Raw genomic sequence first — 15,136 nt, 5'->3', positions numbered from 1 at the left:
CCTAAATTCAGTGATATTGGGCCCTTCCTCCCCCTGCTCTCTCCTCCTCCGCCAGTCCCTGCTCAGGTCTTCCCTACACTAGTCTTCCCCGTTCTGCCTTTGCTTAAGCATCATTCTGCTCATTGCTCCTGACACCACCACCCTTCCACAGAAACACTCACATTTGGAAGAAATCAGAATTGCTTTCTGGGGGAAAAACAGAATTCCTAGATGGCCACCGAAGTGGCTCAGTTGGTTTAAGCCTCCAACTCTTGATTCTGGTTCAGGTCATGATCTCGTGGTTGGTAGAATTGAGCCCCACAATGCAGAGCCTGCTTAGGATTCTCTCTCTCCCTTTCTCGGCCCCTCCCTCCTCAAACAAAAAAACAAATAACAGAATTCCTTATTTGGAATGTCCTTTGCATGGATAATCTTTTTTAAGAACACATTTCTGATATATGTAAAGAGATATTAGTAATAATATAGACTTTTCTCTCTTGACCTTAAATGATTACTGTGAAGCAATTTATTTGGTTGCATAGATGCACCATCTTGTTAAAACCATTTGAGTGCTACTTGAAATAGTCGACAGTAAGGGGAAATTTCATAGAAAAGTTACATTTGTGAAAGAAGGGGTCTACAGATGCATTGTAGTATGTAGGAAATTGCCTGGGAAGATAGGTTAACAGGAAGCCAGAAAAACATCCAAGCTCCAAATTCCAGAATGGTTTCTCATGTGCCCCCTTTCAGGTTATGGGGACTGGGTTAGGTGCAGGGGCACATCAGTGAATAAGCCACAGCTTTATTACGCTTGTGGGGCTCAGAGGCTGGCAAGAGAAAGAGAACTTAGCAAGCAAGCCCAGTGGACTTAAGAGAGAGCCATAGAATGATGGAGTTCAGGCAAAAGGGGAAAATTGCTCTTGAAACCATGAGCGTTTTATTCAATTTCCTTGAGAGGTGAAAATTGTTTGTGACCCATGATGGTCCCCTGACCTTCAACAAACCTCAGCAAAGATGGGAAGCACTGAACCATTTGTACATGTGTTCATGTTCCCTCTAGACACACTCACAGAGTAATTACTTCCTAGGGAATGCCTTTGGTTACCTTCTCTGTAATCTTCGCTTCCACTTCTCCACCCCAGATACATGTATCCCATTAGACCCTGGAAGGTACAAAGAGCCAGAGGCAAGGGGAAGGGCAGTCAGAGTTCTCTGACCAAATGAGACTTTTCCTGAATGGTGTAGTTGTACAGGAGACAGAGCTGCCTCCAGACACTGGGCTGATTTTAATTCTGCAAAAGTGGTAGCCCATTTGAGGACACTCTGAAGCTTTGCCAGCTCTGGGAGTAATCTGAGCCTCTCTAACCGGTATCAGGCCAATCTGAAACAGTGGAGTATCTGTCAGTTCCCAGCACAGCCAGAGCTTAGCTGAAGCACCTATTTTGCTGTGGTAATGAGAGGGGTTCTTGCCACTGTACCACAATAGGTTGTTCTTGATCAGATGGGAAGAGGGACTATCAGTTATGTGTTCCAGGCATATGACTTCACAGGTAACCAGAGGAGAAAATGTCATTGAAAATGATTAAATTCACCATCTCACTTTGACTAGAGAAGGAATGAATGTCCCCTAGAATTTAGAGTAGAAGACAAAACTTGAAGACCTCAGAAGCCAGGCAGATAAATGTTTGAAGCAGACTGTGTAGGTCTACATAAAACTGCAGGTAGGGGCAGCTGGGTGGCTCAAGTGGGTTAAACAGCCAACTCGATATCAGCTCAGGTCATGACCTCATGACCTCATCCCCTTTGTGGGATGAAGCTCTGCATCAGGCTCTCTCTCCTCTCTCTCTGTCCCTCCCTCACTTGTGCTCTCTCAAAACAAATAAACATTAAAAAAAACACTATAGATGGATATCCCTCTAAAGATTTATTACCACTCAAGTTTCGTCTGTCACTGCCATGTGGGGATGTGAGTCCAGTATTACCAGCCTTTCTGATTTTTCTAAAACTCCAGGCTTTTCTATGAAATCTCCTAGGTTTTATAGCAATTGGCCTCATATATGAATTTTTATAAAATACTCTGTGAACCAAACATAACATATTTGGCCTAAACCATATTTGCTGGTTTGCATTAGAATTATAGAAAAGAAATTTTTTTCAACCAGGAGCAAACTGTTCTGTGGAAACTATGGGAGTTTAAATGCCCATCACATACTGAAACTATCATCTCCTTGTCCTATTTATCTGCTCCCACAGGTGAAAGAGAAGTAAGGATTGATGATATGGAAAACCTAAAAGTGGTGGAAAACGTCATCTATGAGAGCATGCGGTACCACCCTGTTGTGAGCTTGGTTATGCGCAAAGCCTTACAGGATGATGTCATCGATGGCTATCCAGTGAAAAAGGGAACTAACATTATCCTGAATATTGGAAGAATGCATAGACTCGAGTTTTTCCCCAAGCCCAATGAATTTACTCTTGAAAACTTCGCAAAGAATGTAAGAACTCTTCCTTAAAACTGAGTGTACCATTCTTAAAAATGTCAATTGTTAAATCCTTTCTGGTTCTGTGTTTGCACCATGTACATTTCATTCTATTTACTTGTTCCCCTGTATTGCCTCACTAGAAGAACACATGTCCCCTAGCTTAGAACATGCCTACCAAATTCATCCTTAAGCCAAAGACACTGGGTCTCCAGCTCTGAGAAGTATCCACACAGTGGCCACACAATGGGTCAAAATTTGAAAAATTTAGGCCCTTAATTTGGCTACAATGAGGCAAATTTTGTTTGACCCAACCAAACTACTTTTCCATTTCAGTTTGTCCCTTTGTAGTCACGTAGATTCAGCTCTAGCACCATCTAAGCAAAGGAAAGTCCAGTTGTGCCTCAGATGAAAATTGAATGAGACTTAAGGATTCAATTTTTGTAGTCTGCTTTTGGTTCACCAAATGGCCCCATGAACACTAGCTCACATTCTAAATAGAACTCAGTAATTAGAAGAGATTCACCTTTCACTGAAGGAAACTGTAGATTCTGCTTCTATTATGTCCAATTTTAGGCAATGATGTTTATTAATCTAAATTATTTCCCTCACTGCCTGCTTTTCCATTTGCATATGATGTAGAAACATGATCTTAATTAATCCAGTTCTCTAACTCATCCTGTTTCTATGTGAACCACCCATGCTATGTTGACAAGTGGTCAACAAAAACTCATGAAGCATCTACTAAGTGCCAGGTACTATGTAAGTATAGATGTGAACAAGATAGACAGATGTGGTCCCCATTAATTTTTTGCATAACTAAAAATATTTAGATGCTTGGCACTAACAGGCCAGGAGTCAACATCTTTGCACAAAAACAATCTTTGCCTTGGTGACATGCAAAAGAGTAGTAAAGCTGTGACCATCCCACAGAGATAGTTAAGTACGCTAACACTGGCTGTAATAAGATAATGTGTGTTGCTTTATCCCAGGACATTTACGTAAAGAGCAAAAGTGGGGACTGTCCAAGGTTGGGTGTATGTCTCAGAGGGTGAATCACATTGGATGGAGAAAAGAGCTTATTTGAGTTACAGTCACTTATCTTAGTAAAGGAGCTGTATAGTTAGACCCTGAAATAGCATTCTGATTGATCAGTGTTTTCAGGGTGAATCAAACAGAGACTGCATGACTGTAGCCTTTAATGCTCTGGCTAATTGTCTGATCATTTTTATAGGTTCCTTACAGGTATTTTCAGCCATTTGGTTTTGGGCCCCGTAGCTGTGCAGGAAAGTACATTGCCATGGTGATGATGAAAGTTGTCCTGGTTACACTTCTGAGACGATTCCACCTGCAGACTTTGCAAGGAGAGTGTGTTGAAAATATGAAGAAAAAAAACGACTTGTCCTTACACCCAGAAGGAACTGGCAGCTTGCTGGAAATGGTTTTTACCCCAAGAAATTCAGAAAAGTGCCTCAAACACTAAACAAGGTTGATCAGCACTTATTCTGGAGCATTTCTCAGTAGTTCACATGGAAATTGTCTGTCTTTACCAGGTAGTGTCATCCTCACAGTGAATATTTGGTGGCCTGTGCCATTTTATAGGAATACCTCATATGGGATGTCAGCAAGCCAGGAGACATTGGTTGTCTGTTCTTGACCAAACCAGAGAACCAGACTTCCAAAGAAAATAGAGGCAAACAGTTTGCAGGGAAAATGGTCAATTCCACAAAGCATGCTTTGGAAAAGATAGGCCATGAGCAAAAGTTATGTCCTCCTTCCCACAAAATCCCCACTGCCTTGCCCCAAGAGCATTTTAATGCCTGAGGCTGAAGCACTCAAGTCCATTAGAAAGACCAGGCTGGTGTCTGGGTGCTTAGGGCCAAACACACCTGCTCAGTGATTTGATTTAGTTTTTAGTGGTAGGGTCTACAACATTCATATTCTTTGGAGAAATGCTTACAAATTTAGTATTTGACTTTTCCTATGAATTATTCAATTAACTCTTGATCATCCATAGGTGGCTTGTCTGTGGCAAAAGTTAAATAGGAGACTCTCCTTTCCCAGTCTCTCAATTCATGCCTCAGCCACTTACCTCCACTACCATAGATATTGATTTGGGTAATACAAAGTAATTTAGTAATAGCCTGAGTATAATATAGTTAGGACCACCCAACTGCTTTAGGGAAAAAAAAATCACACAATGCATTTCAAAATTCAAATAAAAATTGTTTCTTCATGTTTGCATCCTTGCTTAGCTCCCCTAGCACTAGGCAAGAGGTAACTTTAAATAATGGCGTGTATTAACTCTTACAACAGCCCCCAGTGATTTGAGGTAGGGCTAATTCCCCATCTAATTCCCCAACCTAGTGGGTTCAAACCCGTTTCATCCTCTTTCTCCCTCAACAGTCTCCCCTTCTCTTTCTTTCCATCATCCCAAAGTCAACAGCAACAGATCAGTGGAGAACAAGGTCAGGGTAGAACCCCTGCAATCATCCTTTATCCTACTTCTGATTTAATAGTTACCTTAGAGATTTAATAGCTATTGAGTTTATTGAATCATTACATATAGCTATGGATAAAATGCACACCTTATAATTAGCTCTTTAAAGATAATCAAGTAGATGAGTTAATTTTCCAAATACCACATTATTTGTGTTATATAGCCAATATGATTGTATCTGCTGAATGCCATTTAAAAATTGAAAATAATTTGCAAAAATAAACTCATTGCCATTGAGTCAACCACCATATCTGCATTTGAATATTCTTTTCATCCTACTGTTTGGCAATAAAACAACAACTGAGTAAAAATGAGAGTATAAGCTCCTTGAGATCAGCTCTTTTCTTTCTCTTATAATCCATCCCAATCCCCCATCCTGACTCCCCATATTTACTCTGAAGGAGGGATAGCACTGAATAGACACTCTTGCTCATATATACTCTAACTGACCTCAGAATCCAACTAAAGAGAAGGCAGTTATTCTAAGAATTCAAGGATAGGTAATAGTAAAGAAGGAAATATTTGAACTTGGAATTATTTGGATCATCCATATGGCCTAAGAATACATATAAATATGCCTATGTACCTGAATATATCCATAGGCAGATCTGGACAATCAACCAGTAAGTCAGACCCTGAAAGAATAGCCAGGATTTTAGGTTTTAATGTATTTAAGTTAATTCACTTGATGACTCTTAACACACACTTTACTTTGCCTCCGACTGGAGCTTCACAGTAGAGGAAAATAGACTTTAGATCAGTGTACTTCACCCACCCAGTTCCCTTGAAACATCTATTGTATTTTGAACGTATATATGGATCCAAGGCCTGTGTTTACATGATCAAAGTCAAATGGAAGGTTTATATGGTTGTATAAGAATATTGTGGATACAAAAATATTCTGGGGAAAAACTAGAGGTGGGGGTCGGGACAGAGGAAGGATAGGGAGAAGGCAAATGCTGGTTTAAATGATACAAGCTAACTCTTCCAGAATCAAATTATCTGGGTGATCATTCAACTTTTCTCTCTGCTTAGCCTGTGCTGACCAACACCATATGTTTGTATAGGCTTGGCCTAAAGTTATTTGGAATACCATTGATTTTTCATTAGGCTGATCAACATATATTGGAAAATCTTGTTTGCTCTTCAGAATTTTGCCTCATTGTTCTGTACTTGTTAGTCTTGAATGTGCTGTGGATTCTGTTTTTATCAGTTTTCAAAGAAATGGAGTATATAAATTGTCAGTGAAATGCATGCATTATAAAGGCTCTATAATTGTAAAACTGTGATAACAATTGTGCCCTCTTATCCTCAGGTGTACTGGAAATCCCCCCACTGCCTTTATTGACATCCCACTTTTTCCTACTCCCAAGTGGAAAATAATCACATACAGAAAGCCCCACATATCGAGACATTTCTGTTGGGAGTTGGCACTTTTATTTCTAAACAGAACCTTTTGCCAGTCATGGTGCTAATATTCTAGTATAAGTGTGTGGCCCTGGCCCACTAACAAGAATACTAGCTGGGCCCACTTCAATCTCCTGTATCAGCTGGGCTTTGTGACTGAATCTCTCACGCATACTTGCAGAAGGATTTGCTGAGTTAAATTTTGTCAAAGTATTAAGTGGAATGGAATCTGTGGTACTTTCAGTTGGACTTAGCTCAAAAAAAAGCAGTCAGGGATGAACTCTCCAGGGCTCAACAGAGAAGGCTTATCTGAGTGAACTCCCTCATTTACTTTCTCCCCTTTTAACAGATGTTGACCTATGTCTGGGGAGCCAACAGCCATGCCCTATTTCCACCAGGCCAATCAAACAGAGTGCATTTACACAGTCACCTGGTCACCAAGCCCAGTCTATTAGAGACAATCTTCCCCTTTATCTTCTACCAAGAAAGCATTTTAAAGCATAAAACAAATTGGAATAATTACAATAATATAATCACAAAAAATATAAGAATAACCTTGAGGAGCGCCTGGCTGGCTTAGTTGGTTAAACACCCAGTTACTGATTTTAGCTTAGGTCATGATCTCCCAGTTTATGGGATCAAGTCACATGTTGGGCTCTGTGCTGACAGTGTGGAGCCTTCTTGGGATTTTCTCTCTCCCTCTTTCTGCCCCTCCCCTGCTCAAGCTCTCTCTCTAAAATTAATATATATATATATATATATATATTTAAAAAAAGAATAATCTTGAACTTAATCATAACCAAAAGCAAATGCTTCACCAACCTCAGAATTTTAATTTACAGTAGCCCCCCTTTATCCACAACTTCACTTCTGCAGTTTCAATGACCCATGGTCAATGGCAGTCAGGAGGAGGACGATCCTCCTGACGTACTGTCAGAAGGTCAACAGTAACCTAACACTAGGTCACAATGCCTGCGTCATTCACCTCAGTCCATCTCACCATGTAGGCATTTTATCGTCTCACAGCAACACATGAGGAAGGGTTAATGCAGTACGAGAAGGTATTCTGAGGAAGGCAGGAAGAGACCACATTCACATAACTTCTATTACAGTCTATTGTTACAATTGTTCTATTTTATTATTAGCTATTGTTGTTAATCTCTTACTATGTTTAATTTACAAATTAAACTTTATCATAGGGATGTCTGTACAAGAAGAAAACAGTATGTATAGGGTTTTGGTACAATCTGTGGTTTCAAGTATCCTCTGTGGGTCTTAGAATGTATCCCCTATGGATGAGGTGGACCACTGCATTAGTAAAATATTTCCTGAAATGAAGATCTTAAGTTACAAGACATAAAGTTGAGCTTGTGACCCACGAATCCATGAAATTTTTTTTAAGTTCCTTTCAGCTCTATGACTTATTTATAAGGAGGCGGTAAACCTTGAATCTTGACTCAGTGTTTTTTAAATGTATTGTTGGAGCAAGCTGTTCAAGCTTTCCATACCTCAGTTTTCTCATCAATCCAATGGGGATAATACTTCATAAGGTTGCTGTGAGGATTACAGGGATTCTTCATGTGAAGCTCTTGGCACAGTGTGTGGTACAGGGAAACCTCTCACTATGCATAGGCATGATAACGATGCTGCTCCATAGTTAGACTGACTCGTGACACTCTCAAACCTTTTCTCATGCAGTGGATATGGCAGAAGATGTGCCAGATGCTTCCACATCCATTATCTCATTGTAAGCTTCATGACAATTCTCACATTAGTAAGATTGCCCCAGTAAGCCCCACATTGTATCCATGAAAACAGAGTCTCAGACTCCACCTCTCCTTCCAAAGTCCTTGGCCCCTTCATCAAGCTGCCTCTTTGCAACGGGACTCACTGCTGGAAGGCTGAGGAGGCCAGACCCAGTTTCCCAGCGCTCCCACCTTGTGATGATAGGTAAACCCCTTTCAAGATTTGCTCATTTCTTGCCTCCATACTCATGGAATCTGAAGCAGAAATATCTCAGTTTCTTCATCTATAAAATCTGGATGATTCTGCCTTACCCACCCCCCACACAGGTGTGTTTGGAAGATCTTTCTCCAAAAAGGTAATGCTATAAAAATTCACTTAGTATAAGGTGGGGGATCTAACAGGTGGATGCCAACATCTGCTTCAACAGAAGATTATCAGATTCTGTTAGGCTAGTCCCTAACCACTAGGATTATTTCTAGTTTTGCACAATTTCAATTCATTTCACATGCGGTACTGTGAAGAAAAAAATAAGAGAGTAGAGGACAAAATAATAACTTACTGTAAAAACACGATGGGAAAGCCAGACCTTATCATGACCATAAAATCACCTCTATTTTGGCCAAACTGGAAAATGCTAAGAAACCCATTATGATGAACAGCTGTTAAGCAATTTCTTCATTTGGCAAAGATTCCAGATACAAATGAAATATTCAGCCACTCATTATTTCCAAGTAGGCAGGTGTTTGGCATGGAGGAGACACAACCAGACACAGGGCACAGAGGTGTCCTCCTCTAGGTGAGTTAAGCTTGGATGGATAAGTAGCTGAGCACATTGTCCTTTTAACCCCCTCCCACTCCGGCTTATTGTGAAAGCGTGTTGATTCTTTCAAACCAAGAAAACAATAATGACTGCATTTACTTTCTTATTCTATTAAGCCCTTTACTGTTTCATTTAATTCTCCCAATAATATTATGAGGCAGGCATAATCCCCATTTTCAGATAAATCCCCCCCATCCATCCATTTATATTCCTTTGCTACCTGTTTGCCAGAATTTCTAACTCATAGCCACACATACCCCAACACCCATGGTCAGCGTCCCAGGTTCTCTTTTCAAAACATGCCCTCAAAATTCTTAAGTCTGCTTTTATCTAATATGCTTTTTCAAACTATTTTAAGTAATCACCACACGCAATGTGGGACTTGAACCCACAACCCGGAGATAAAAACCACATACTCCACCACCTGAGCCAACTAGGCACCCCTCTAATCTGCTTTTTAAATATACCTAAGTTATAAATGGTAAAGCAAAGCGAAGGAATAAAATCTTATCCTCCCTCCCAACATAGGTTTTTGTTTGTCCAGAGGGCTTCCCAAAAGAGAGCTGAAATTTAGTGGACAATCTGTAAACACAGAGGAATTCTACATTCATTTACAATGCTTTCCTTCTAAGCTGTTATTTTGCCTCATAAACATAACACCATTTCTCCTTTATGTCTAAGTTCTAATAAACTGAGTGTATAAGGCAATTCAACTTTCAGGTCAGACATGCAATTTGCTCACTGAAGGGATGATCTGGGCATCCACTGCACATCAACTGCAGAGTACAAGCCCCAAAACACTAATAAGTCTGTATGCAGCCCTAACTTACTGCTGCCAGGACATGGGTATGCTCAGGGAACACATTTCACTTACAATCACTTTGTGCCCTATTTGAACTCTCAGGCAAACCAAATATGTTTACTGAAGCAAATCTTTTTTTTCCTGAGTGGCCTTGGTTTCATACTCAAACTAATGGATCACTAAGATCAACAGTCCCTCCCTTCCCTCCTGATATTAACACTCTCTCTGGCATGCTTACCACCTTCCCCAAATGCAGCTTGCTGCTTTTCCTGCTTGTATCACTCTATAAACAACCAAAAACATGCAAAGAGAAATGAACTCCCACTGGGAAAATCTCTGCCCGCAATAATGCAGGAGCGCCTGACACATCTTTGTGTGTGGTCCTTAAGGCAAGTGTGAAGAGGAAAGAAATGTTATAAATCATTAAATGTCACAACTAATAGCTCTCCATCTTCAAGAGCTGACCATGGCCAGCTTATCTCATTTAAACTTCACAACAATCATGCAAGAGATTATTCCCCATTTTGCAAATGGTAAAAATGATTCTTGAAGAGTAACTTGCCCACACTCTCTTACCTAGAAATTTGAACCCTCTGACTTATCCCAAAATCTATGATTGTTTCCTGTGTGCTACACCTACTAGAAGTGGGATATGATCCTCTGTAAAATCAAATTTAGTAAGTTTTCATTGGTACAGGTATTAACATTGGGGAATGGGGTGGCAGAAAATGAGTTCTTGAGAATACGGATGAATCTTTGCCCCTGTCTGGGCGCTCGCCAGCCATGTCACATGGGGATAAGTCCAAAAACAATGAGTTGGGACTTGTCCTGTCTCTCCAACCACCAGCCAACAGTGGGTCAAACCAGTGATATTAATTTGGCTCTATTAAGGATCAAAGTAAATTGATCAATATATCTTCTCTAGCCATCCACATTTTCTTCATCTTACTGTCTGGCACACAGCATGAACTATGTTTTCAGATGACACATGTCCTACTTGGTATCCTCTGCAGCCTTTATGAGCATGTTTCCTGCAAGATCACTTGGTTTAGGAGAATTTACCAAGAGCAGGTCAAGAAACACCTCTCAGGTAATAACCTGCTTTTTATTTAGCTTTAGGACGATTTGCACTCAATGCTGATGCCTTCTCAAAGCTCCTAGTTATTTATGACACAAATTCAGATAATTTAAAAGGGGCCATAAAGGCAATCAAAGAAGCTTTCCCCTTTTAATCACTAAAAAAAAAAAAAAAAAAAAAAAAGAAAATAAATTACTCTACCACCTCTTTCAAAAGATCTTGCAATGATAGATTATGGAAATAGAAGTGACTTAAGTTCATTTAGACAAAACACTTACATCTCTTCTTGTTAGGAATTAATCTTATATCAGGGTTTTAAGAGAAATTCGTTACATGATTTTCACTATTTTCTTAAATCTATGGAATGTTATTGTCAGAGCACACACAATCCACCATGAATACACCCTGAAGGCTTGGAGATTTACAGACTCTTCCTAAGTAAGGCCTCACAGCTCCTGAACAGCAAGATGAGGGAGACACTGAGTCTCCTGATTTTCAGTGTAGTGCATGCTTACTAAACTCTCGTTTTCCCTTCCAGAAGGCTCAGGCTACCCTGTGCCTAGCATGGAGGGCTGTTCATTGCCTCTGTGGTGGTACTCAAGGATGGGGTCTAAATTTCATTCCACTTAAAGGCCACCTCCCCATGCAGGTACCTGCCTGCCCTCTGCTCCCAGCCTGATCCTGGCTCTGCCTTCCTGATGCATAAAGCAAGACTGTGCCTCAGACAAGCTGTACACAGCAATGGCAGAAATAGCAAAAGACCGCTTTTCCATTGATCAATGCAGCTGATGCTTCAACACTTCATTCCACTAAGGACTGGATGCGGGCCAGCTTTAGTCTATTTGGCCCATATTCAAACTGCTTTTCTTTGCACCATGAACTATGGTTCTATTCATTATGGGGAATATTGGAGGAAATGAAGTGGCAATATGAGGTTTTCAAGTCATCCTGTGTTGCTAAGGGCCTGGCATCAAGCTTGTAGTTGAAACACAGTCATGAGATACACAGATAGGGAAACACAAGCTGAAAATATTCTTTTTCCTCTTTATAAAAAATTGCTATCATCATAAAATACATATAACATAAAACTTACCATCTTAATCATCTTTAAGTGTACAGTTCAGTAGTATTAAGTATATTCATGCTGTTGTTCAACTATCGCCAACATCCATCTCCAGAACTCTTTCATCTTGCAAGACCAAAACTCTATACCCACTTAACAATAACTTCCCATTCCCTCTGTCCCACAGTCCCTGGAGACCATCATTCTACTTTGTGTCGCTATGAATTTGAACATTCTAGGCACCTCGTATAAACGGAATCCTACAGTATCCGTTCTTTTGTGACTGGCTGCTTTCACTCAGTATAAGGTCCTCAATGTTCATCCATGTTGTAGGATGTACCAGAATTTCCTTCCTTTTTAAGACTGAATAATATTCTACTGCATGGATATATCACATTTCTTTTATCTATTCATCTGTTGATGGACGCTCGTATCTAGTCTATGGAGTTCTAGTAAAACAAACACAAACACACAAACATCAGCTTTTTCTTCAAGAGCAAAAGGCTCATTTCTCTGATTTGAACATTTGTCTTGGGGCAGCAGATGTAGAATGACCATGGTGGGGAAATTAGCTCAGTGAAGCTGGAATGAAGAACATAGAAGGCACTCTGTATACAGGGAAGATGACAGGATGACAGTAGGTTTTGTGATGACAGAAAGGAAAGATTAAAAAAATACGCTGGCTAACACAGATTAACCCTGGGACCCTCAGAAGCAGCATGTGCCTCAGACTTGACGTGAGCTCAGACTTCTAGATGTCCAGGCTGTCTGTGGTGACACAGACAAGCATATGGAAGCTACATCCTCAACCATAGAGCTGCCCAAGCATGAAACAGTAAAAATGACATTATTTGAAATCCCAGTTATCCTCAGAGGTCTTGGATAGATTTTGAAAAATTATATGTTTTTCCAATTATTTGTTCCACACAATTTCCCATGGGTTCTCTTATCTATGCCTGAACTGACATAACCTGAGGGAGATTCTAAATTTATATTGTTAGTTTATGTTTCTGAAAGATTCCATTTGAATTATTTCCCTAAACCTCAAGTTATTAGACACTGTAATGAAAAAGTTTATTAATGTATATCAATACAAGAGTATTGTCCTCTGAACACAATTCTAAAAAAAAGCATTCCAAAAATGTTCTGAGCAGTGACAGCATCATTAGATCATCATTAGTATGATCCCCAAGCTGAATATAGACGTTCCGGATGTCTATTGGAAAAAAAAAAGTCTCATTCCTGTAAATTACATCTCCTTCAGGGGCTTAGTACTGTCTATTTTTTTAAAAATATTTTCAGGATATTTCTTAACAAGAGGATAATTTTGAAACCAGATTACTAACGTACCAATTTTTATTTTTCAACTGAATCAAGTGTCATTAGTTTCATAGCTGAAATCAAAATAGAAACAGAATAAATTCAGTTACTAAGATCCAAAGCTGAAAATAACAAGAAAAGCCAGAAAGGATACGCACAGAGTTGGCCACTATCTGGTCCTGTCTTATCCCAGGAGAGCCAGCTCCTGCTTGTTCCCATTTCTGACATGTTTTTTCTCAATACCACACATGGATTCAGAGTTTTACACTAAGTATGGTAGAGTTTCATTAAGATGTAGTAGTGTGCTATTTTTCCTCTACTTTTTATTATCTGGTATCATAAATATGTTCCGGTTTAAAGTAGGAAAGCAATATTTATGGTGCTACTGAGATGCTCCATACCATTCCTCAATGTGCATGGCCATCAGCACACACAAATGTATCTTTTATGTGACTATTCTATTGGTAAATGTGGTGTTGACAAATTAAGTGCTCTGAATTTTCCTTTTTGTTCCTTGTAGAAACTGTTCATTTGTTAAAAAGTACTATCTCTATTGTAATTATAAAGATTGGTTTCATCTTCAGGGAATCCAGAAATCAGAATTTACAAACTGGCACTCATTTTATAGCAGTGTGATGCCACCACGTTATTCAACTACAAGATCAGAGGACTCATCTCAATGAATAGCGTAGGAGCTGGTTTAGGCATTTTTCATTTCATTTTCTAGTATTTTATTTTATCGCTTTTTTTAAGTGTCAGTCCATGATGGGTTGAAAATTAAGAAAAATAATTTACCCTTCAACACAGAAGCTCTGCTTTAGACCCTACCTGACGCTGGATCAATGTGTATACTTTGTATGCTCCAAAGGAAATAATATAAATCCTTTGGAAACTCCTATTACCCTAGACACTACCAGGGCTGAACATGAGGTCATGTTCATACCAGTAACCACATCCGGTGGTTCTAATTCTCACCCCTGCCCCACAGGAACTCCAGCCCCCACATTTCTCTCAGGGACCACAACAACTTTATGTGTCTCTCCAGATTAGACTTCCCCAGAATCTCAGCCATTTGTTCAAATGGAAAGTGCCAGAAGTTTCCATTTCCTCATTTCTTGATCGCTGGCTCTCAGCTTCCCATGGATTGAGGGCTTGGTGCTAGCTCACTCCCCATCATGCCTGCCCACAGCTGGAGCCTCAGCAACCCTGCACCCAGGCCCCATCCAACCTGACCCATGGGGCTCTGGCCCCTTTCACTGCTTCTGGATCCTTTGAAGCACTGTGCTTAGGGTATAGGGGTCTGGCTTCTCCAGAAGCTGCTGGAGAGGATCAATGACCCAAACTGGAAGTACAAGGGTAAAACAGGAGACAGAAGGGAGCTGGCAGGTAAATGCCTCTACCTCCCTCCCCACCAAGTTCTAATTCTTGGTGGTTCTGCACATTGTAAAAAGCTTTTCCCAAACATCCTGTTTTTATTCTTCACTATTACCATCCCCACCTTACAGATGAGGAAATTGAGGTTCTGGGAAGATAAGATTTGTCCAAATATGCCACACACACAGGCACAGGCCAGTTAGTGCAGGACAAGCCAGTGCCAGCTTAGACTAGGATCTGCACCAAGAGGCCTGAGCAAGGGACATCTAGCCATGTGTAAGAAATCCAGCGCAGAGCTGTTCCAGAAGAAGAAGAGATGTTCTCATCAGAAAAAAGGGGCGAGAGAGCTTGTCTTGCCTGACACTGCCTTCTTCTGGAATTACTGACCACTGTCTGAGCTCTCGGGCATCGCACATTTCTGATGAGGTAAGCCCTCAGCCTGGTGTGGACCTGATCCTGTGTCCCGGCCCAGCCACATGCTGGCTAAGTGACCATGGCCCTTGTAGACCTCTGGGCTCAATTCCTTCACACACATGTGGATGACAGAAGTGCCTTCCTCACAGAGTT

General features: G+C 40.4%; 1 protein-coding gene across 1 annotated transcript in view; it reads left to right on the top strand.

Moving 5' to 3' along the window:
* Positions 1-5,207, top strand: part of LOC115301193 (aromatase) — a 109,604-nt gene extending 104,397 nt beyond the window's left edge. Inside the window, exons 9-10 of the mRNA XM_029950896.1 lie at positions 2,233-2,474; positions 3,694-5,207. Coding sequence (XP_029806756.1) covers positions 2,233-2,474; positions 3,694-3,942 — 491 coding nt within the window. The 3' untranslated portion in view covers positions 3,943-5,207. The remainder of the gene's footprint in view (positions 1-2,232; positions 2,475-3,693) is intronic.
* Positions 5,208-15,136: the final 9,929 nt, after the last annotated feature.

The sequence above is a fragment of the Suricata suricatta genome, chromosome 9 (assembly GCF_006229205.1).
Source record: "Suricata suricatta isolate VVHF042 chromosome 9, meerkat_22Aug2017_6uvM2_HiC, whole genome shotgun sequence".
Lineage (NCBI taxonomy): Eukaryota > Metazoa > Chordata > Mammalia > Carnivora > Herpestidae > Suricata > Suricata suricatta.
This window is presented reverse-complemented; position numbering and strand designations above follow the sequence as displayed.